Below are 24,316 nucleotides of genomic sequence, written 5' to 3'. Positions count from 1 at the left end.
GGAACAGTACCACCGGTGGGAGCAGTAGAGATTAGGTGTTTTTAATTATTGGTAGTAATTAACAGATTTCTTGGTGGTATTATCATAGAGCGCTGTGTATTTTAGAAATATTTCAAATAATAGTTAAATATAATAATATATTTGCTGGTTTTTCCACAAAATACCCATAAATCTATACATAGTATAATCGTTTAAATAAATATACATATATTTTCAGTGTCAATGCATTTGTTCATTGTAGCCTTAAGGTATTTGTTATATGTATCTGGTCCATAAGCATGACTTTAATTAAGATAATAATCTTCAAGGTACAGTGCCAGTGAAGCAAAGCGCCTTGGGCTTTATAAGGCTGAAAAAAGCAGTAGCTGGAGTAGAAAAAGTGAAGGAAATCTAAGACGAAGTAGGAGACATCCACACAGCACAGGAGGATCAATCCGAGACCACTACCTGAGACAGGTTTGTACAAAACAAACATCGGAATGGTTTCATCACATGAAACATCCCTTTGAATGGTAATGCATTGTCTTACAGCTACCTACAGCCTACTCATGTTCAGAGGTGTTTGAAGATTCCATACCTGTGGCGATGACCACTCGCCTGCGTCGGCAGACTGAGAGAGAGCACGAGTTACGCCTCCTTCAACTAAGGAAAAACTCTTCACCAGCTGAGCTGCTGCCAGACGCACAGACAGAGCCATCTCTGTGGACAGTGGAAGATGTGTGGGCGTTCATACATTCTTTACCAGGTACTTGTACAACAGACGTCTTTCTGAGTGTTTGTGCACATAGAGGTATTCCAGATAAATGAAGAAAACAAAACTCTTTAGATTATTATATATCTGTGTGTTTAGGATTACGGTATTGAAAATCCGAAATGTATTAAAATAATAGTTTTACTTCCATGAGTGGATACAGCTTACTGAGATGCACTCCTCATCATTCATTAGAACAATACAGTGAACATGTGGGATTCGGCCCATAATGGCCAACAAACATCTGAAACCAATATCACATTATACAATAACTAGTACATTATAGAATAAGTAGTAAATCATACCCTGCATATGCTGGGTCACCTCAGTCAGCATCCTGCCACTTCCTCCATGCCCTGTCCATCCTCACTGTGAGGAAGATGTATTCAGAGCCGGATTATAGCAGGGGCGACAAGGGTGGTTGTCCTGGGCACCTACACACTGTCCCCCAGAACTTGCACTGCAAATGTGACACAAGTGTAAGTGTACCTTGCCTTGGCAGTCTCGCTCACTGCCTCCGGAATCCCAATGCCACCTCTCCGTCTCCTCTCAGAGTTCCCCAGAAGACATGGAACCACCGTGACTATGTCTTCCGGGAGCAGAGAGTGAGGCTGCCAAAGCGGGGTATACTTACCTGGATGCAAACACACTTGGACACCGCCAGCGGGACTCTGGATGCGCGGCACCCTCCCACAGCAGCTGCCAGGCCATGCACTGCCCGGACCTCCTCCCCTCTCTTTACAAAGCGTGCACTCTCACGCTGTGCTGTATTCCATCACACATAGCAGGAGAAGCGGCCAGCTCAGCTCCGCTCTCCAACGGCCAGTAAGTGAGATGGATGGGAGGGCGCTATTTTAACCCATGCAGCAGCCCTAGGTGCATAAAAATTGATAACAAGTTTGTTGCCCAGGGGGCCCCACAGCCCTTAATCCGGCCCTGGATGTATTATAGCGCCACGGATCCTGCTGCTATAGCACTTCCTGGCCTGCTTCACCTCATTAGGAAACCACACTGACAAGATGTATAAACATCTTGTCTGCTGGAGTAGGGGAGTGAAAACTCCCCCCTCCGGCGATCCCCACTAGAGCACACAACAAATCAGCTTAGTGCTGATGCGTTGTATCTCCCTGCCCAGCCGCCTCCTCTGGGCATACACAAGATCCTGCTACTCTTGCGAGATCTCCTGTGCACTCTGGAGCCGGCAGCCGCCACAGCCAGGGATTGTGCTTTCACTGCTGTGGTGAATGGGCAACGACACCTGTAGTTGTAGAAATCGATAGCTACAGGTGCCGGAATGGTCAGTGCTACTGACCATTCACACGCTGCCCTGCATATCGGCGTGCTTTCTTGTAGCTAGCAGCGCTGATAATGACAGTGGCACATAGCACCCCTGTCACTGAGCACACTTTCCCACATTCATACAGGGGGAGAAGAAGTATCAGTGCACACAATGGCGCTGATACCGCTTCTCCCCCATAACGAGCATCCCTGTGTTACTTATCCCTGTTTCCAACACAGTGGTCCTCCTCTTTGGCTGGTGTGTCAGGACTATCCTTTCAATACGTGCTCCAGCTCCCACTGTGCATGACACAGACGGGACAGCTTGGCCAATTATATATGTATTTTCTATATAGTTATTTTTATCCAAGTTTGAGAGTAATGATGAAGTGTAACTTTGCAACTAGATTATTAACAATATGAGCAAGAACAATTCAAATTTCATATTACATAGGTGGTGTCACAAGAAATTCCATATACCAATCAAATATCAGATCTCGTGTGAATACAACAAATAAATATAGATAAATAAATACATATGTAATTACTTAGTTTTCATATTTGTAGTTTCTCTCATGACCTGTCAGATACAATCAGGGATATTCAGTTATCCCCACAGATGGCACTGATTAACAAAATCCCCAATAACCACGCAGGTTTTCCCAATCGTGGCCGTGAAAACACATACTGTAGGTCCATGACTTTTCACAGATTCTATGGGGTAAATTTACTAACGCTTCTAAAACAAAGAATTTGTGATTTTGCCCATAGCAACCAAGCAGATGTTGTATTGCCTTTTAGAAAATGATAGCATCTGGTTGTTTGCTATGGGTAACATCACCAATTCTCTGAAAACCATAACATTTTTGTACAGAAAAACAGGAGCTAATTGAATCGCCTGAAAAAAAAGATCAGCACTAAAAACAATTATTCACAAAATACCACAGTTTTTCGCACTGGAAAAATGTTCGGGTCTATCTGAATTTCCCCCAAAGGGTCAGTAGATGTATGTTAATGTCTAGATTGGGCAACAGATAACAGTTTATGGCTGGTGTTGTAAATGTTTGGCTTTATAATTGTAATTACTAATATGTACAATTTTATATGACATAATAATAGAAAGACTAGCCATTTCCAAAATTGCTTCAGGATCTGAATTTTCACAGCCACTAGTCTTATCCAGCCATGTTAAAGGCCCTTTGCGAAATATGAATACACAGGGTACTGTGCTATCTAACTTTTGACGTCAGGGTTAATTATACACACATAAATAGCTGTTCATATAGAGATGATCTAATATTATTATTCTCTCATATACACGTTCGAGATAATAGGTTAGAAGAATTCTAACATATCTAACGTGTATATGAGAGAACGTAAGAATAATATGAGAGAATAATAATAAGGTATTCTGAACAAACGGTCATAATAACTTTTTTCAACATTTCTTTATTTATCAAAGCAAAAGTGCATTACATCGTGACGTACATACAGGCAAATTATTCAACAGGAGCATAGACATATTACAAATAGAAACAAAAAAAAAAGGAGATACAGTAGCATAGACAATATATTATACTGTGCAAGAAAATAAATAAACATGTACTATACATGTTTCAACCCAGGCATGGCCAGCAGCCCTCTCCTAATGATAAGCATACGTGTAATGGTGGAGAGGAAAAATAGAGCATAATTTAGTCTTTGGAAGGTAGTGAAATTCAGGGGTCTTCCAATAAAATACGTGTCTCGTCCCAAAAACTATAACAAAAACAGTTGTATATCTGATGTTTACGTTCCAAAGTGAGGGAATCTATAATCCTCTCCCATAACTGAGAAAAAGAGGCTGTCTTTGTCTCCTTATGTAATGTGGTTTCAAGACAATCTATCTGAAAGGCATAAAATAATTTATTCTTATATAATGAAACCTGTGGGGGGGTCTGCATTGGTCCAAATTTGCAATATTCACTTACGAGCTACCGCCGAAACTATCAATAATAGCTTCTTGCCCTCACCTTGCATGGGGAATTTGCTTTTGCGGTCCCACATTTAGGGCAATCACTTGTGTCCAACAAACCCATCAAGAACTTGCAGTGAGGAGAGAGCTATCCAATATGATAAATGCTATAGAACATGTCCTTATACATACTAGAGGAAAGTACCAATTGGGAATAAGAAACATAAAAACTCAGTACCGAGGCAAAGCAGGAAGGAAAATACCGAATTGGGCGAGTGAAAACTCCCCCCTCTAGCGATGCCTGTCTGAGCACACAGCCCATAAGCTTAGTGCATGGCCACTACTCCAACCCCCCCCCCCCCCCCCCCCGAGCCGGCGTTCGTCACACCTAACAAGTATGTATGCCGGACGACCTTGCGTCGTTTGCATGGCCCTCATTGGCGATGAGGTACGATGGTGGATGTCGCAGGGGACCCAACGGGAGCGCGTATCGGATGCCTTATTGTATGTACACACTAGCCAATATCGTTTGAGACCACACGCATGCAATATTGCCGGGATCCCACTGATGAGAAGACAGACAAGGGTGAGTAAGGGGTGTTCTGCCCTCTCCCCAGCCCCATAACCCTCCCTTACCACAGCCTAACCCTAACCTTCACCCATATTGCCTAACCCTACCCCCTGCCCCCCCCCCCCCCCCCCCAGAGGTGCCTAATCCCCATCCCCGCTGCCTAAACCTAACCCTCCCTACCCCGCAATCTAAACCTAACCTTTCTCCAGCAACCATAAGTTTCCCTAAACCTATGATCTCGACTGCTTGTATCTTGACTGCACCACCACCCACCCCCATCTATACTTAATCCTGTCTGAACATCGAAGCTACAAACCACAGAATATCATTTCTCTATCGTCCTAGTGGATGCTGGGGTTCCTGAAAGGACCATGGGGAATAGCGGCTCCGCAGGAGACAGGGCACAAAAAGTAAAGCTTTTCCAGATCAGGTGGTGTGCACTGGCTCCTCCCCCTATGACCCTCCTCCAGACTCCAGTTAGATTTTTGTGCCCGGCCGAGAAGGGTGCAATCTAGGTGGCTCTCCTAAAGAGCTGCTTAGAAAAAGTTTAGCTTAGGTTTTTTATTTTACAGTGAGTCCTGCTGGCAACAGGATCACTGCAACGAGGGACTGAGGGGAGAAGAAGTGAACTCACCTGCGTGCAGGATGGATTGGCTTCTTGGCTACTGGACATCAGCTCCAGAGGGACGATCACAGGTACAGCCTGGATGGTCACCGGAGCCGCGCCGCCGGCCCCCTTGCAGATGCTGAAGTCAGAAGAGGTCCAGAATCGGCGGCTGAAGACTCCTGCAGTCTTCTAAAGGTAGCGCACAGCACTGCAGCTGTGCGCCATTTTCCTCTCAGCACACTTCACACGCAGTCACTGAGGGTGCAGGGCGCTGGGGGGGGGGCGCCCTGGGAGGCAAATGTAACCTATATAAAGGCTAAAAATACCTCACATATAGCCCCCAGAGGCTATATGGAGATATTTAACCCTTGCCTGGATTCACTAAATAGCGGGAGACGAGCCCGCCAAAAAAGGGGCGGGGCCTATCTCCTCAGCACACGGCGCCATTTCCTCTCACAGCTCCGCTGGTCAGGACGGCTCCCAGGTCTCTCCCCTGCACTGCACTACAGAAACAGGGTAAAACAGAGAGGGGGGGCAAATTTATGGCGATATTTTGATATATATAAAGCAGCTATAAGGGAGCACTTATTATAAGGCTATCCCTGTTATATATAGCGCTTTTGGTGTGTGCTGGCAAACTCTCCCTCTGTCTCCCCAAAGGGCTAGTGGGTCCTGTCTTCGTTAGGAGCATTCCCTGTGTGTCTGCTGTGTGTCGGTACGTGTGTGTCGACGTATGAGGACGATATTGGTGTGGAGGCGGAGCAATTGCCAAATATGAGGATGTCACCCCCTAGGGAGTCGACACCAGAATGGATGCCTTTATTTATGGAACTACGGGATAGTGTCAACACGCTAAAGCAGTCGTTTGACGACATGAGACGGCCGGACAATCAATTAGTGCCTGTCCAGGCGACTCAAACACCGTCAGGGGCTGTGAAACGCCCTTTGCCTCAGTCGGTCGACACAGACCCAGACACAGGCACTGACTCCAGTGGTGACGGTGACGAATCAACCGTATTTTCCAGTAGGGCCACACGTTATATGATTTTGGCAATGAAGGAGGCGTTACATTTAGCTGATACTACAGGTACCACTAAACAGGGTATTATGTGGGGTGTGAAAAAACTACCTATAGTTTTTCCTGAATCAGAAGAATTAAATGACGTGTGTAATGAAGCGTGGGTTGCCCCTGGAGGTTAGGGAGCGCTGGGAAACACCTCCTAGGGTGGACAAGGCGCTAACACGCTTATCTAAACAAGTGGCGTTACCCTCTCCTGAGACTGCCGCACTTAAAGATCCATCAGATAGGAGGATGGAAAATATCCAAAAAAGTATATACACACATGCAGGTGTTATACTACGACCAGCTATAGCGACTGCCTGGATGTGCAGTGCTGGGGTAGTTTGGTCAGAGTCCCTGATTGAAAATATTGATACCCTGGACAGGGACAATATTTTACTGTCGTTAGAACAAATAAAGGATGCATTTCTTTATATGCGTGATGCACAGAGGGATATCTGCACACTGGCATCACGGGTAAGTGCTATGTCCATTTCGGCCAGAAGAGCTTTATGGACGCGACAGTGGACAGGCGATGCGGATTCAAAACGGCATATGGAAGTTTTGCCGTATAAAGGGGAGGAGTTATTTGGAGTCGGTCTATCAGATTTGGTGGCCACGGCTACAGCCGGGAAATCCACCTTTCTACCTCAAGTCACTCCCCAACAGAAAAAGGCACCGACTTTTCAACCGCAGCCCTTTCGTTCCTTTAAAAATAAGAGAGCAAAGGGCTATTCATATCTGCCACGAGGCAGAGGTCGAGGGAAGAGACAGCAACAGGCAGCTCCTTCCCAGGAACAGAAGCCCTCCCCGGCTTCTACAAAAGCCTCAGCATGACGCTGGGGCTTCTCAAGCGGACTCGGGGACGGTGGGCGGTCGTCTCAAAAATTACAGCGCGCAGTGGGCTCACTCGCAGGTAGATCCCTGGATCCTGCAGATAATATCTCAGGGGTACAGGTTGGAATTAGAGACAGATCCACCTCGCCGTTTCCTGAAGTCTGCTTTACCAACGTCCCCCTCCGAAAGGGAGACGGTTTTGGAAGCCATTCACAAGCTGTACTCTCAGCAGGTGATAGTCAAGGTACCTCTTCTACAACAAGGGAAGGGGTATTATTCCACTCTATTTGTGGTACCGAAGCCGGATGGCTCGGTAAGGCCTATTCTAAATCTGAAGTCCTTGAACCTGTACATAAAGAAGTTCAAGTTCAAGATGGAGTCACTCAGAGCAGTGATAGCGAACCTGGAAGAAGGGGACTTTATGGTATCCTTGGACATCAAGGATGCGTATCTCCACGTTCCAATTTACCCCTCACACCAGGGGTACCTCAGGTTCGTTGTACAAAACTGTCACTATCAGTTTCAGACGCTGCCGTTCGGATTGTCCACGGCACCTCGGGTCTTTACAAAGGTAATGGCCGAGATGATGATTCTTCTTCGAAGAAAAGGCATATTAATTATCCCATACTTGGACGATCTCCTAATAAGGGCAAGGTCCAGAGAACAGCTAGAGATGGGATTAGCACTGTCTCAAGAAGTGCTAAAACAGCACGGGTGGATTCTGAATATTCCAAAATCACAGTTAATGCCGACAACTCGTCTGCTGTTCCTAGGGATGATTCTGGACACGGTTCAGAAAAAGGTTTTTCTCCCGGAGGAAAAAGCCAAGGAGTTATCCGAGCTTGTCAGGAACCTCCTAAAACCAGGAAAGGTGTCTGTACATCAATGCACAAGAGTCCTGGGAAAAATGGTGGCTTCTTACGAAGCAATTCCATTCGGCAGATTCCACGCAAGAATTTTCCAAAGGGATCTGTTGGACAAATGGTCAGGGTCGCATCTTCAGATGCACCTGCGGATAACCCTGTCTCCAAGGACAAGGGTGTCTCTTCTGTGGTGGTTGCAGAGTGCTCATCTATTGGAGGGCCGCAGATTCGGCATACAGGATTGGATCCTGGTGACCACGGACGCCAGCCTGAGAGGCTGGGGAGCAGTCACACAAGGAAGAAACTTCCAGGGAGTATGGACGAGCCTGGAAACGTCTCTTCACATAAACATTCTGGAACTAAGAGCAATATACAATGCTCTAAGCCAGGCAGAACCTCTGCTTCAGGGAAAACCGGTGTTGATCCAGTCGGACAACATCACGGCAGTCGCCCATGTGAACAGACAGGGCGGCACAAGAAGCAGGAGTGCAATGGCAGAAGCTGCAAGGATTCTTCGCTGGGCAGAGAATCATGTGATAGCACTGTCAGCAGTGTTCATCCCGGGAGTGGACAACTGGGAAGCAGACTTCCTCAGCAGACACGATCTTCACCCGGGAGAGTGGGGACTTCATCCAGAAGTCTTCCACATGCTGGTAACCCGTTGGGAAAGACCAATGGTGGACATGATGGCGTCTCGCCTCAACAAAAAACTGGACAGGTATTGCGCCAGGTCAAGAGATCCGCAGGCAATAGCTGTGGACGCGCTGGTAACGCCTTGGGTGTACCAGTCGGTGTATGTGTTTCCTCCTCTGCCTCTCATACCAAAAGTATTGAGAATTATACGGCAAAGAGGCGTAAGAACGATACTAGTGGTTCCGGATTGGCCAAGAAGGACTTGGTACCCGGAACTTCAAGAGATGATCACGGAAGATCCGTGGCCTCTACCTCTAAGGAGGGACTTGCTTCAGCAGGGTCCCTGTCTGTTTCAAGACTTACCGCGGCTGCGTTTGACGGCATGGCGGTTGAACGCCGGATCCTAAAGGAAAAAGGCATGCCGGAAGAAGTCATTCCTACTTTGATTAAAGCAAGGAAGGAAGTAACCGTGCAACATTATCACCGAATTTGGCGAAAATATGTTGCGTGGTGCGAAGATCGGAGTGCTCCGACGGAGGAATTTCAACTGGGTCGATTCCTACATTTCCTGCAATCAGGATTGTCTATGGGTCTCAAATTGGGATCTATTAAGGTTCAAATTTCGGCCCTGTCGATTTTCTTTCAAAAAGAATTGGCTTCAGTCCCTGAAGTCCAGACCTTTGTTAAGGGAGTGCTACATATACAGCCTCCTGTGGTGCCTCCAGTGGCACCGTGGGATCTCAATGTGGTTTTGGACTTTCTAAAATCTCATTGGTTTGAACCACTAAAAAAGGTGGATTTGAAATATCTCACATGGAAAGTGACCATGCTTCTAGCCCTGGCTTCGGCCAGGAGAGTGTCAGAACTGGCAGCTTTATCTTACAAAAGCCCATATCTGATTTTCCATTCGGACAGGGCAGAACTGCGGACTCGTCCGCATTTTCTCCCTAAGGTGGTGTCAGCATTTCATCTGAACCAGCCTATTGTAGTGCCTGCGGCTACAAGTGACTTGGAGGACTCCAAGTTACTGGACGTTGTCAGAGCATTAAAAATATATATTGCAAGGACAGCTGGAGTCAGAAAATCTGACTCGTTGTTTATATTGTATGCACCCAACAAGATGGGTGCTCCTGCGTCTAAGCAGACGATTGCTCGTTGGATCTGTAGCACAATCCAACTTGCACATTCTGTGGCAGGCCTGCCACAGCCTAAATCTGTAAAGGCCCACTCCACAAGGAAGGTGGGCTCATCTTGGGCGGCTGCCCGAGGGGTCTCGGCATTACAACTTTGCCGAGCAGCTACGTGGTCAGGGGAGAACACGTTTGTAAAATTTTACAAATTTGATACTCTGGCTAAGGAGGACCTGGAGTTCTCTCATTCGGTGCTGCAGAGTCATCCGCACTCTCCCGCCCGTTTGGGAGCTTTGGTATAATCCCCATGGTCCTTTCAGGAACCCCAGCATCCACTAGGACGATAGAGAAAATAAGATTTTACTTACCGATAAATCTATTTCTCGGAGTCCGTAGTGGATGCTGGGCGCCCATCCCAAGTGCGGATTATCTGCAATAATTGTACATAGTTATTGTTAACTAATTCGGGTTATTGTTGAAGGAAGCCATCTTTCAGAGGCTCCGCTGTTATCATACTGTTAACTGGGTTTAGATCACAAGTTGTACGGTGTGATTGGTGTGGCTGGTATGAGTCTTACCCGGGATTCAAAATCCTCCCTTATTGTGTACGCTCGTCCGGGCACAGTACCTAACTGGAGTCTGGAGGAGGGTCATAGGGGGAGGAGCCAGTGCACACCACCTGATCTGGAAAAGCTTTACTTTTTGTGCCCTGTCTCCTGCGGAGCCGCTATTCCCCATGGTCCTTTCAGGAACCCCAGCATCCACTACGGACTCCGAGAAATAGATTTATCGGTAAGTAAAATCTTATTTTGTTTTCCCTGTATTAGCTGTATGCAACCCCTATAAAAAATTCTGCTCCAATTTTGTGCTTATGTAAGTTAATTGTTGTTTTCTCTGACGTCCTAGTGGATGCTGGGAACTCCGTAAGGACCATGGGGAATAGCGGCTCCGCAGGAGACTGGGCACAAAAGTAAAGCTTTAGGACTACCTGGTGTGCACTGGCTCCTCCCCCTATGACCCTCCTCCAAGCCTCAGTTAGATTTTTGTGCCCGGCCGAGAAGGGTGCACACTAGGGGCTCTCCTGAGCTTCTTAGTGAAAGTTTAGTTTTAGGTTTTTTATTTTCAGTGAGACCTGCTGGCAACAGGCTCACTGCATCGAGGGACTAAGGGGAGAAGAAGCGAACCTGCCTGCTTGCAGCCAGCTTGGGCTTCTTAGGCTACTGGACACCATTAGCTCCAGAGGGACCGAACACAGGCCCAGCCTCGGAGTCCGGTCCCAGAGCCGCGCCGCCGGCCCCCTTACAGAGCCAGAAGCAAGAAGAGGTCCGGAAAAATCGGCGGCAGAAGACATCAGTCTTCAACAAGGGAAAAGGGTAAAAAAGAGAGGGGGGGCACTAATTTGGCGCAGTTTTGATAATAGCAGCTATAAAGGGAAAAGCACGTTATATAGTGGTATTCCTGTCTATATATAGCGCTCTGGTGTGTGCTGGCATACTCTCCCTCTGTCTCCCCAAAGGTCTAGTGGGGTCCTGTCCTCTATCAGAGCATTCCCTGTGTGTGTGCGGTGTGTCGGTACGATTGTGTCGACATGTTTGAGGAGGAAAATGAGATGGAGGCGGAGCAATTGCCTATAATAGAGTTGTCACCCCCTAGGGAGTCGACACCTGAGTGGATGAGCTTATGGAAGGAATTGCGTGACAATGTCAGCTCTTTACGAAAGACAGTTGACGATCTGAGACAGCCGGCTACTCAGCTTGTGCCTGTCCAGGGGTCTCAAACGCCATCAGGGGCTCTAAAACGCCCGTTACCTCAGATGGCAGACACAGACACGGATACTGACTCCAGTGTCGACGATGATGAGACAAATGTGACTTCCAGTAGGGCCACACGTTACATGATTGAGGCAATGAAAAATGTTTTGCATATTTCTGATAATACAAGTACCACTAAAAAGGGTATTATGTTTGGTGAGAAAAAACTGCCTGTAGTTTTTCCTGTATCCGAGGAATTAAATGAAGTGTGTGATGAGGCGTGTGTTTCCCCCGATAAAAAACTGATAATTCCTAAAAGGTTATTGGCATCATACCCTTTCCCGCCAGAGGATAGGGCACGTTGGGAAACACCCCCTAGGGTGGATAAAGCGCTCACACGCTTGTCTAAACAGGTGGCACTACCCTCTCCTGATACGGCCACCCTAAAGGAACCTGCCGACAGAAAGCGTGGTCGGATTCCCTGACTGAAAATATTGATACCCTAGATAGGGACAGTATATTACTGACTATAGAGCATTTAAAAGATGCATTTTTATATATGCGTGATGCGCAGAGGGATATTTGCCGACTGGCATCAAGAGTTAGCGCGCTGTCCATTTCTGCAAGAAGAGGGTTATGGACGCAGCAGTGGTCAGGTGATGTGGATTCCAAAAGGCACATGGAAGTATTGCCTTATAAGGGGGAGGAGTTATTTGGGGTAGGTCTATCAGACCTGGTAGCCACGGCAACTGCTGGAAAATCCACATTTTTACCCCAGGTAGCCTCTCAACATAAGAAGACGCCGTATTATCAGGCGCAGTCCTTTCGGCCCCATAAGGGCAAGCGGGCAAAAGGCTCCTCATTTCTGCCCCGTGGCAGAGGGAGAGGAAAAAGGCTGCAGCACACAGCCAGTTCCCAGGAACAGAAGCCCTCTCCCGCCTCCGCAAAGTCCTCAGCATGACGCTGGGGCTTTACAAGCGGACTCAGGCACGGTGGGGGCCCGTCTCAAGAAGTTTAGCGCGCAGTGGGCCCACTCGCAAGTGGACCCCTGGATCCTTCAGGTGGTATCTCAGGGGTACAAATTGGAATTCGAGACGTCTCCCCCTCGCCGTTTCCTAAAGTCTGCTTTACCGACGTCTCCCTCAGACAGGGAGGCAGTATTGCAAGCCATTCACAAGCTGTATTCCCAGCAGGTGATAATCAAGGTACCCCTCCTGCAACAGGGAAAGGGGTATTATTCCACACTGGTTGTGGTACCGAAGCCGGACGGCTCGGTGAGATCAATTTTAAATCTAAAATCCTTGAACACTTACATACAGAGGTTCAAATTCAAGATGGAGTCACTCAGAGCAGTGATTGCAAACCTGGAAGAAGGGGATTATATGGTGTCTCTGGACATCAAAGATGCTTACCTACATGTCCCAATTTACCCTTCTCACCAAGGGTACCTCAGGTTTGTGGTACATAATTGTCACTATCAGTTTCAGACGCTGCCGTTTGGCTTGTCCACGGCAGCCCGGGTCTTTACTAAGGTAATGGCCGAAATGATGATACTCCTTCGAAGGAAGGGAGTTTTAGTTATCCCTTACTTGGACGATCTCCTGATAAGGGCAAGATCCAGGGAACAGTTGGAAGTCGGGGTAGCACTATCTCAGATAGTGTTGCGGCAGCACGGTTGGATTCTCAATATTCCAAAATCGCAGCTGATCCCGACGACACGCCTTCTATTCCTAGGGATGATCCTGGACACAGTCCAGAAAAAGGTTTTTCTCCCGGAGGAGAAAGCCAGGGAGTTATCCGAGCTAGTCAGAAATCTCCTAAAACCAGGCCAAGTCTCAGTGCATCAATGCACAAGGGTCCTGGGAAAAATGGTGGCTTCCTACGAAGCAATCCCATTCGGCAGATTCCACGCAAGAACCTTCCAGTGGGATCTGCTAGACAAATGGTCCGGGTCGCATCTTCAGATGCATCAGCGGATAATCTTGTCACCAAAGACAAGGGTGTCTCTCCTGTGGTGGTTGCAGAGTGCTCATCTTCTAGAGGGCCGCAGATTCGGCATTCAGGACTGAGTCCTGGTGACCACGGATGCCAGCCTGAGAGGCTGGGGAGCAGTCACACAGGGAAGAAATTTCCAGGGCTTGTGGTCAAGCCTGGAGACATCACTTCACATAAATATCCTGGAGCTAAGGGCCATCTACAATGCTCTAAGCCTAGCAAGACCTCTGCTTCAAGGTCAGCCGGTGCTGATCCAGTCAGACAACATCACGGCAGTCGCCCACGTAAACAGACAGGGCGGCACAAGAAGCAGGAGGGCAATGGCAGAAGCTGCAAGGATTCTTCGCTGGGCGGAAAATCATGTGATAGCACTGTCAGCAGTGTTCATTCCGGGAGTGGACAACTGGGAAGCAGACTTCCTCAGCAGGCACGACCTCCACCCGGGAGAGTGGGGACTTCATCCAGAAGTCTTCCACATGATTGTGAACCGTTGGGAAAAACCAAAGGTGGACATGATGGCGTCCCGCCTCAACAAAAAACTAGACAGGTATTGCGCCAGGTCAAGGGACCCTCAGGCAATAGCTGTGGACGCTCTGGTAACACCATGGGTGTACCAGTCAGTGTATGTGTTCCCTCCTCTGCCTCTCATACCCAAGGTACTGAGAATTATAAGACGGAGAGGAGTAAGAACTATACTCGTGGCTCCGGATTGGCCAAGAAGGACTTGGTACCCGGAACTTCAAGAGATGCTCACAGAGGACCCGTGGCCTCTACCTCTAAGAAGGGACCTGCTCCAGCAGGGACCCTGTCTGTTCCAAGACTTACCGCGGCTGCGTTTGACGGCATGGCGGTTGAACGCCGGATCCTGAAGGAAAAAGGCATTCCGGATGAAGTCATCCCTACCCTGATCAAAGCCAGAAAGGATGTAACCGCACAACATTATCACCGTATTTGGCGTAAATATGTTGCGTGGTGCGAGGCCAGTAAGGCCCCTACAGAGGAATTTCAACTGGGTCGTTTCCTGCATTTCCTGCAAACAGGACTGTCTGTGGGCCTAAAATTAGGGTCCATTAAGGTTCAAATTTCGGCCCTGTCGATTTTCTTCCAGAAAGAATTGGCTTCAGTTCCTGAAGTTCAGACGTTTGTCAAGGGGGTACTGCATATACAGCCTCCTTTTGTGCCTCCAGTGGCACCTTGGGATCTCAATGTAGTTTTGGGGTTCCTAAAATCACATTGGTTTGAACCACTCACCACTGTGGACTTAAAATATCTCACATGGAAAGTGGTAATGCTGTTGGCCCTGGCTTCGGCCAGGCGTGTGTCAAAATTGGCGGCTTTATCCTATAAAAGCCCTTACCTAATTCTTCATACGGACAGGGCAGAATTGAGGACTCGTCCTCAATTTCTCCCTAAGGTTGTTTCAGCGTTTCACCTGAACCAGCCTATTGTGGTACCTGCGGCTACTAGGGACTTGGAGGACTCCAAGTTGCTGGATGTAGTCAGGGCCCTGAAAATATATGTTTCCAGGACGGCTGGAGTCAGAAAATCTGACTCGCTGTTTATCCTGTATGCACCCAACAAGCTGGGTGCTCCTGCTTATAAGCAGACTATTGCTCGTTGGATTTGTAGTACACTTCAGCTTGCACATTCTGTGGCAGGCCTGCCACAGCCTAAATCTGTAAAAGCCCATTCCACAAGGAAGGTGGGCTCATCTTGGGCGGCTGCCCGAGGGGTCTCGGCTTTACAACTTTGCCGAGCAGCTACTTGGTCAGGGGCAAACACGTTTGCTAAATTCTACAAATTTGATACCCTGGCTGAGGAGGACCTGGAGTTCTCTCATTCGGTGCTGCAGAGTCATCCACACTCTCCCGCCCGTTTGGGAGCTTTGGTATAATCCCCATGGTCCTTACGGAGTTCCCAGCATCCACTAGGACGTCAGAGAAAATAAGAATTTACTTACCGGTAATTCTATTTCTCGTAGTCCGTAGTGGATGCTGGGCGCCCATCCCAAGTGCGGATTGTCTGCAATACTTGTACATAGTTGCTGTTACAAAAATCGGGTTTTTTGTTGTTGTGAGCCATCTTTTCAGAGGCTCCGCTGTTATCATGCTGTTAACTGGGTTCAGATCACAGGTTGTACGGTGTGATTGGTGTGGCTGGTATGAGTCTTACCCGGGATTCAAAATCCTTCCTTATTGTGTACGCTCGTCCGGGCACAGTATCCTAACTGAGGCTTGGAGGAGGGTCATAGGGGGAGGAGCCAGTGCACACCAGGTAGTCCTAAAGCTTTACTTTTGTGCCCAGTCTCCTGCGGAGCCGCTATTCCCCATGGTCCTTACGGAGTTCCCAGCATCCACTACGGACTACGAGAAATAGAATTATCGGTAAGTAAATTCTTATTTTTTCCAATTACTATTGCACTTTTGATGAGCAGACAGCTGCTTATTTTTGTAGCTGTGTGATGCTTAACAAAGTGCCAGATACATACAGTTGTATGTATCCAAAGCAAAGAGGGCCAGCTACATAATATGCTCTTGCAATGAAAATAACACCTCTGTTCTGTCCTATAAATACATGGCTGAAAAGGAATATAAAGAAAAAATCAGTGCAGGACAGCATGTACAACCAATACATTGGAATTATTTTCCCTAATTTGCAAATGTACTGTAGATCACTATCCTAATACTTTCATTGTTGTAGGTCCCTTTAACGCTACATCTTTCCCATGTGAAATGACACAACTTCTTCCTTTTGCTGGCTAGGGTGCCATGAAATCGCTGAGGAGTTCAGAACACAGGAAATTGATGGACAGGCCCTCCTGTTACTGAAGGAAGACCACCTCATGAGTACAATGAATATTAAGCTAGGACCAGCCCTGAAGATTTGTGCTCGCATTAATTCACTAAAGGAAACCTAGTAGCAGAGCTGCAAAAGCTATTGGGACGTGAAATAGTCTGTGCAAGTACGTTGTGTTACACACAGTGGATAGTTTTGTAAACTGTGGCATTACTGTAAGCCTGTCACATTCATGGCCATTCGTTAGGTGTTTTGGGAGCTTTATTATTTGACATCACATGATACACACACATACACAGTATACCATACAACCAGTATTCCTTGGTCCAAGGCATGATGACCATTTTTATACTTTTCTGCATACAATGACCTGGAAGCTGGCAGAATAAAGGACTGGAATCCTCCAAACAAAGCTGCAACATTTGGCAATGGCATCCTAATAAACCCTTCAATAAGTGTGCAAACATTCAGTGTGTTTTACTACTTGTATTTGTTATTACTACTTGTATTTTTTATTACCTTGAAAATAGCTAAAGTACTGCATAGACAAACAAATGACTAGTAATTTCTATAACGTAAAGCCATTATCTCTGCATTATGAGTGCAGTCAAATAGAGTGCAAATGTCTAGGAAACCATAGTAAGAATAAAGCACTAAGGGGCATATTTACCAGAATCCGCATTTAAAATGTGGTTGTGGTGTGATATTTTCGCCTAAATTTGCATTGTGAATTTAGGAAATTTCACTTGAATTTATCAAAAATCACTTGCAGGGATAAAGCTAGCGATAAAGCTCTTTCGCTGCGAATCGCCTTGGCTCAATTCTCACTGTATTTTTAGGAAAAAATAAATGAGAGGGTGTCTGTGCATGCTCCAGCTACCTCTCTGCTGCTGCCTCCGCTGCTGTCACCTTTCCTCCCCCCTTCCCGGCTCCTGCTTGTCTTCCAAAGCCAGCTGCTGCAGCCAGGCTCCCTGCCTCACGACCCCCTGCTGTGCTTCCACTGGGCCCCCTAGTGCTGCCTGGCTCACTGCATCCTCTGTTGCTGCTGCAGCAGCCCAATTCCTTGCTTCACTGATCCCCCTGTTCCCGCTGTGCTAGTGCCGGACCCCCTGCTGCCGCCTGGTTTGGATCACTGAGATCGAGTTACAGAGAGGAGGTCACCTATCACTGGACCCTGTGTTCAAGTTAGTTTTATTTTATTTTCTATCCTACACTTATGTGATCAGCCTGTGGTCTATTTAGACACAGTAGACTGATCACAGGCACCGGGTTCAGGCTTTGCTCTGCCTGTTAGATGTCAGGCAGAGCAGAGAAGAAGTCGGGAAACCATAGGGAAGTAAAGATAGCGTTCTTATCGCAGGGCTCCCTCCGGTGTTTTTTTTTTTTTTTTACAATTTAACATTAGTAAATTTGAAGCAGTTTACATTCCCCATTACAAGTATGGGAAATGCGATATGTTTCCTAAAAAAATAAAATGAAGATATTAAGGACTTTGAGGAGAATTCTGCTAATTCTCTCTTATAGGCTACACTAAAATAATGTGAAAAGGGTGTGAAAACACACGTTTTCATATTATTTTATAAAAAATTAATATTCATAAATCTGCCCATAAAACTTTTTGTCCAGCAGAAGTAGCCACAATGATTCTGCTGTTATTTATTGCAATGTACTACTGTGGCTTGCCTACATTGTTAACACTAGCAAGTCCTGATAAGTGCGGCTACACTCCCTGGTGTGCATCACATGCTGGGAATTGCATTTAACAAAATGTGTGTGGTATGTAATGTCATATTTATTATGTCCACACCATAATGTCAACCTCTTCAGTATCTCAACCTTTAACTGTCTACACTGACACAATGTCGACCAGTTCAATATGTCAACATTATGAATGTCGAGAGTCAGAATGTCCACACTCCTATTTTAGACTAACCCTAAATGCAGGCTGACCCTAACCCTAATTTCATGTGTAGACATTCTGGAGGAGATGTATCAAGCCTTGGAGAGAGATAAAGTGGAGAAGTTACGCAAAGCAACCAAACCGGCTCTAGCTGACAGGTATCTAGCACAGTCTTTGAAATAGCAGTTAGACCCTTATTGGTTGCTTTGGGCAGCTTCTCCGCTCTCTCTCTCTCCGGGGCTTGATGCGTCCTCCTTTCCCTTCTGAAACTTTGCACGTCAACATCCTGAAGGTCGACAATCAGACATGCTGATTACATCACTCACCAACACAAGAGAAGGAGCCATTAACTTAATATTTTTATTAGGCAATAAGATTATAAATATAAAACATATATGTATATAAAGTATGCACTATAATGTGGTAAATGGAAAGTTTTGCACTACCTTTGTTCACACTTACGTTGATTTGTAACTTAAACAGGAAGTATTGCTATTCTTAATCCTTTTTTATAAGTGAAGAAAGCTGGTCACCCAGTTATGCTCCAGGGAAAGTTGTACAGAGTGACATCTAAGTAGGGAGTTGAGGACACTCCTTATGCATAAACACAGTAGCTGGTAATAAGCAGCCAGTTTTGTGCTTCCACAGATAATTAAAGTATTAGCTATGTAATATGACTGCTCTTCTTTACCTAATGCTCTGCCCTATGGTGAACACAAATTTCTACAGGCAGTCTACACCAGAACCCTGTCAACAAATATCAGTGGAGGTGTCTATATTAGGACTTTGCAAAGTGGCGCTCAAGGTCATGACAGAGCTCCATCATCTGAACACAAATGATGTAATACTTCGGCTCCCTCAAAATAAATTGTTACAAAGACGTGTATTTTTGCATAAGATGTATAAAATGATGTACTCTTGCTAAGAAAAATTCACATATCACCTTATTGTCTAGTGTGCACAGAGAATGGTTCCCTTATTATCTGACACTGTCACAATTTGTGGAAAATGATACTAAATATATATTTATACACACACACAGATATGTTACAGTTCTTCACGATGTAAGCTGATTTTCTGTCCAACAGATAAAATATATATAATATATATTGTCGTCTATGTTAAAGTTTTATGAGTTGTTTACAGTTTAATCCTCTGTATTCACATGTATTATAGCATTTACAGTGTTATGCACTATAAAAATACTTATTATAATATCAGATGTGCAATAAACCTTTTATTCCCTGCAGTAGAAGTAATGCTGTATTAGTCTTTAAAAGATCATTCATTTCATAAAAATCCTTTGTAGACGTGTCCTTGTCATTTACCCATGTGAGCATTTGCAAATATACTCCTTGGTACTAGGTGACATGCAAATACTACGTATAAGCTGTCAAACCTGTCTGAGCGTAATCTTACAGTAACTCCTGAAAGCAAGAACAGAGTGCTGACCTGGGGCTTTCATTACCTACTGAATATTTGTACCTAGTACATTTCTCTGACGTCCTAGTGGATGCTGGGAACTCCGTAAGGACCATGGGGAATAGACGGGCTCCGCAGGAGACTGGGCACTCTAAGAAAGAATTAGGACTACTGGTGTGCACTGGCTCCTCCCTCTATGCCCCTCCTCCAGACCTCAGTTAGAATCTGTGCCAGGCTCGAGCTGGTTGCACACTAGGGGCTCTCCTGAGCTCCTAGTAAAGAAAGTATTTATTAGGTTTTTCTCTGACGTCCTAAGTGGATGCTGGGACTCCGTAAGGACCATGGGGAATAGCGGCTCCGCAGTGGACTGGGCACCACTAAAAGAAAGCCTTTGGTCTACCTGGTGTGCACTGGCTCCTCCCTCTATGACCCTCCTCCAGACCTCAGTTAGAATCTTGTGCCCGGCTGAGCTGGATGCACACTAGGGGCTCTCCTGAGCTCCTAGAATAGAAAGTATATTTTAGGTTTTTTTATTTTCAGTGAGATCTGCTGGTAACAGACTCGCTGCTACGAGGGACTAAGGGGAGAAGAAGCGAACCTACCTGCTTGCAGCTAGCTTGGGATTCTTAGGCTACTGGACACCATTAGCTCCAGAGGGATCGAACACAGGGCCCGACCTCGATCGTCCGGAGCCGCGCCGCCGTCCCCCTTACAGAGCCAGAAGCAAGAAGATGGTCCTGAAAATCGGCGGCAGAAGACTTCGGTCTTCAACAAGGTAGCGCACAGCACTGCAGCTGTGCACCATTGCTCCTCATGCACACCTCACACTCCGGTCACTGATGGGTGCAGGGCGCTGGGGGTGGGGGCGCCCTGAGCAGCAATATTAACACCTTGGCTGGCAAAAAATCACAATATATAGTCCTAGAGGCTATATATGTGAAAAATACCCCTGCCAGAGATCCATAAAAAAGCGGGAGAAGCCCGCTGAAAAAGGGGCGGGGCTATCTCCCTCAGCACACTGGCGCCATTTTTCCCTCACAGCTCCGCTGGAAGGATCGCTCCCCTGCAGTTTCAAGACTACAAAGGGTAAAAAAGAGAGGGGGGGCACTAAATTTAGGCGCAGTAATATATATATATATATATATATATATATATATATATATAAGCAGCTATAAGGGAAAATCACTCAGTTATAGTGTTCATCCCTGTGTTATATAGCGCTCTGGTGTGTGCTGGCATACTCTCTGTCTCCCCAAAGGGCTTTGTGGGGTTCTGTCCTCTGTCAGAGTATTCCCTGTGTGTGTGCGGTGTGTCGGTACGGCTGTGTCGACATGTTTGATGAGGAGGCTTATGTGGAGGCGGAGCAGATGCCGATAAATGTGATGTCACCCCCTGCGGGGCCGACACCTGAGTGGATGGACTTGTGGAAGGAATTACGTGAAAGTGTCAACTCCTTACATAAAAGGTTTGACGACATACCAAATATGGGACAGCCGGCTTCTCAGCCTGTGCCTGCCCAGGCGTCTCAAAAGCCATCAGGGGCTCTAAAACGCCCGCTACCTCAGATGGCAGACACAGATGTCGACACGGATACTGACTCCAGTGTCGACGACGATGAGACTAATGTAACTTCCAATAGGGCCACACGTTACATGATTGAGGCAATGAAAAATGTGTTGCACATTTCTGATGTTACCCCAGGAACCACAAAAAAGGGTATTATGTTTGGAGAGAAAAAACTACCAGTAGTTTTTCCTCCATCTGAGGAATTAAATGAAGTGTGTGAAGAAGCGTGGGCTTCCCCCGATAAGAAACTGGTAATTTCTAAAAGGTTACTAATGACGTACCCTTTCCCGCCAGAGGATAGGTCACGTTGGGAAACATCCCCTAGGGTGGATAAAGTGCTCACACGCTTGTCAAAGAAGGTGGCACTACCGTCTCCGGATACGGCCGCCCTAAAGGAGCCTGCTGATAGGAAGCAGGAGGCTATTCTGAAGTCTGTATATACACACACAGGTATTATACTGAGACCAGCTATTGCTTCAGCATGGATGTGCAGTGCTGCAGCTGCGTGGTCAGATTCTCTGTCGGAAAATATTGATACCCTAGACAGGGACACTATATTGCTAACCGTAGAGCATATTAAAGACGCAGTCTTATACATGAGAGATGCACAGAGGGATATTTGCCGGCTGGCATCTAAAATAAGTGCAATGTCCATTTCTGCCAGGAGAGGGTTATGGACTCGGCAGTGGACAGGTGATGCAGATTCTAAAAGGCACATGGAAGTTTTGCCTTATAAGGGTGAGGAGTTGTTCGGGAATGGTCTCTCGGACCTCGTTTCCACAGCAACAGCTGGGAAGTCAGCATTTTTACCCCATGTTCCCTCACAACCAAAGAAAGCACCGTATTATCAGGTACAGTCCTTTCGGCCCCATAAGGGCAAGCGGGTTAAAGGCGCGTCCTTTCTGCCCAGAGGGAGAGGGAAAAAGCTGCAGCATACAGCCAGTTCTCAGGAGCAAAAGTCCTCCCCCGCTTCCTCCAAATCCGCCGCATGACACTGGGGCTCCACAGGCGGAGACAGGTACGGTGGGGGCCCGTCTCAAAAACTTCAGCAATCAGTGGGCTCGCTCACGGGTGGATCCCTGGATCCTACAAGTAGTATCTCAGGGGTACAAGCTGGAATTCGAGACGTCTCCCCCCCCCCCCCCCCCCCCGCCGTTTCCTCAAATCTGCCTTGCCTACAACTCCCTCAGGCAGGGAGGCAGTGTTAGAGGCAATACACAAGCTGTATTCCCAGCAGGTGATAGTCAAGGTGCCCCTCCTTCAACAAGGACGGGGTTACTATTCCACAATGTTTGTGGTACCGAAACCGGACGGTTCGGTGAGACCCATTTTAAATTTGAAATCCTTGAACACATATATAAAAAAATTCAAGTTCAAGATGGAATCGCTCAGGGCGGTTATTGCAAGCCTGGACGAGGGGGATTACATGGTATCACTGGACATCAAGGATGCTTACCTGCATGTCCCCATTTACCATCCTCACCAGGAGTACCTCAGATTTGTGGTACAGGATTGTCATTACCAATTCCAGACGTTGCCATTTGGTCTGTCCACGGCACCGAGGGTATTTACCAAGGTAATGGCCGAAATGATGATACTCCTTCGAAAAAAGGGAGTTTTAATTATCCCGTACTTGGACGATCTCCTGATAAAGGCGAGGTCCAGGGAGCAGTTGTTGGTCGGGGTAGCACTATCTCAGGAGGTGCTACAACAGCACGGTTGGATTCTAAATATTCCAAAGTCACAGCTGGTCCCTATGACACATCTACTGTTCCTGGGGATGGTTCTGGACACAGAACAGAAAAAAGTGTTTCTCCCAGTGGAGAAGGCCAAGGAGCTGTCATCTCTAGTCAGAGGCCTCCTAAAACCAAAACAGGTGTCGGTGCATCACTGCACGCGAGTCCTGGGAAAGATGGTAGCTTCCTACAAAGCAATTCCATTCGGCAGGTTCCATGCAAGGACTTTTCAGTGGGACCTGTTGGACAAGTGGTCCAGATCGCATCTTCAGATGCATCGGCTGATAACCCTGTCCCCAAGGACCAGGGTGTCTCTGCTGTGGTGGCTGCAAAGTGCTCATCTTCAAGAGGGCCGCAGATTCGGCATACAGGACTGGGTCCTAGTGACCACGGATGCCAGCCTTCGAGGCTGGGGGGCAGTCACACAGGGAAGAAACTTCCAAGGACTATGGTCAAGTCAGGAGACTTCCCTACACATAAATATTCTGGAACTGAGGGCCATTTACAATGCCCTAAGTCAGGCAACACCCCTGCTTCAAAACCAGCCGGTACTGATCCAGTCAGACAACATCACGGCAGTCGCCCATGTAAACCGACAGGGCAGCACAAGAAGCAGGACGGCGATGGCAGAAGCCACAAGGATTCTCCGATGGGCGGAATATCATGTGTTAGCACTGTCAGCAGTGTTCATTCCGGGAGTGGACAACTGGGAAGCAGACTTCCTCAGCAGGCACGACCTCCACCCGGGAGAGTGGGGACTTCTTCCAGAAGTCTTCCAACTGATTGTAAACCGTTGGGAAAGGCCACAGGTGGACATGATGGCGTCCCGCCTAAACAAAAAGCTAGAAAGATATTGCGCCAGGTCAAGAGACCCTCAGGCGATAGCTGTGGACGCTTTGGTGACACCGTGGGTGTACCGGTCGGTTTATGTGTTCCCTCCTCTTCCTCTCATACCCAAGGTACTGAGGATAATAAGGAGAAGAGGAGTAAGAACTATACTCATTGTTCCGGATTGGCCAAGAAGAGCTTGGTACCCGGAACTTCAAGAAATGATCTCAGAGGACCCATGGCCTCTGCCGCTCAGACAGGACCTGCTGCAGCAGGGGCCCTGTCTGTTCCAAGACTTACCGCGGCTGCGTTTGACGGCATGGCGGTTGAACACCGGATCCTGAAGGAAAAGGGCATTCCGGAGGAAGTCATTCCTACGCTGATTAAAGCTAGGAAAGAAGTGACCGCAAACCATTATCACCGCATTTGGCGAAAATATGTTGCGTGGTGTGAGGCCAGGAAGGCCCCAACGGAGGAATTTCAGCTGGGCCGTTTTCTGCACTTCCTACAGTCAGGGGTGATCATGGGCCTAAAATTGGGTTCCATTAAGGTCCAGATTTCGTCTCTATCGATTTTCTTCCAGAGAGAACTGGCTTCACTACCTGAAGTTCAGACTTTTGTTAAGGGAGTGCTGCATA

The 24,316-nt window shown here is 47.1% G+C and overlaps 1 protein-coding gene across 7 annotated transcripts in view; it reads left to right on the top strand.

The window, feature by feature from the left end:
• Nucleotides 1–19,381, top strand: part of PHC3 (polyhomeotic homolog 3) — a 364,349-nt gene extending 344,968 nt beyond the window's left edge. For 6 of the 7 annotated variants that reach the window (XM_063916218.1, XM_063916215.1, XM_063916216.1 and 3 more), the window contains 3 exons: nucleotides 309–456; nucleotides 532–745; nucleotides 16,193–19,381. In XM_063916218.1, the coding sequence (XP_063772288.1) occupies nucleotides 309–456; nucleotides 532–745; nucleotides 16,193–16,347 (517 nt within the window). In that variant the 3' untranslated portion in view covers nucleotides 16,348–19,381. The remainder of the gene's footprint in view (nucleotides 1–308; nucleotides 457–531; nucleotides 746–16,192) is intronic. The other variant, XM_063916214.1, reaches the window with a different exon arrangement.
• Nucleotides 19,382–24,316: the final 4,935 nt, after the last annotated feature.

This window comes from Pseudophryne corroboree, chromosome 4 (assembly GCF_028390025.1).
Source record: "Pseudophryne corroboree isolate aPseCor3 chromosome 4, aPseCor3.hap2, whole genome shotgun sequence".
NCBI classification, from domain to species: Eukaryota; Metazoa; Chordata; class Amphibia; order Anura; family Myobatrachidae; genus Pseudophryne; species Pseudophryne corroboree.
This window is presented reverse-complemented; position numbering and strand designations above follow the sequence as displayed.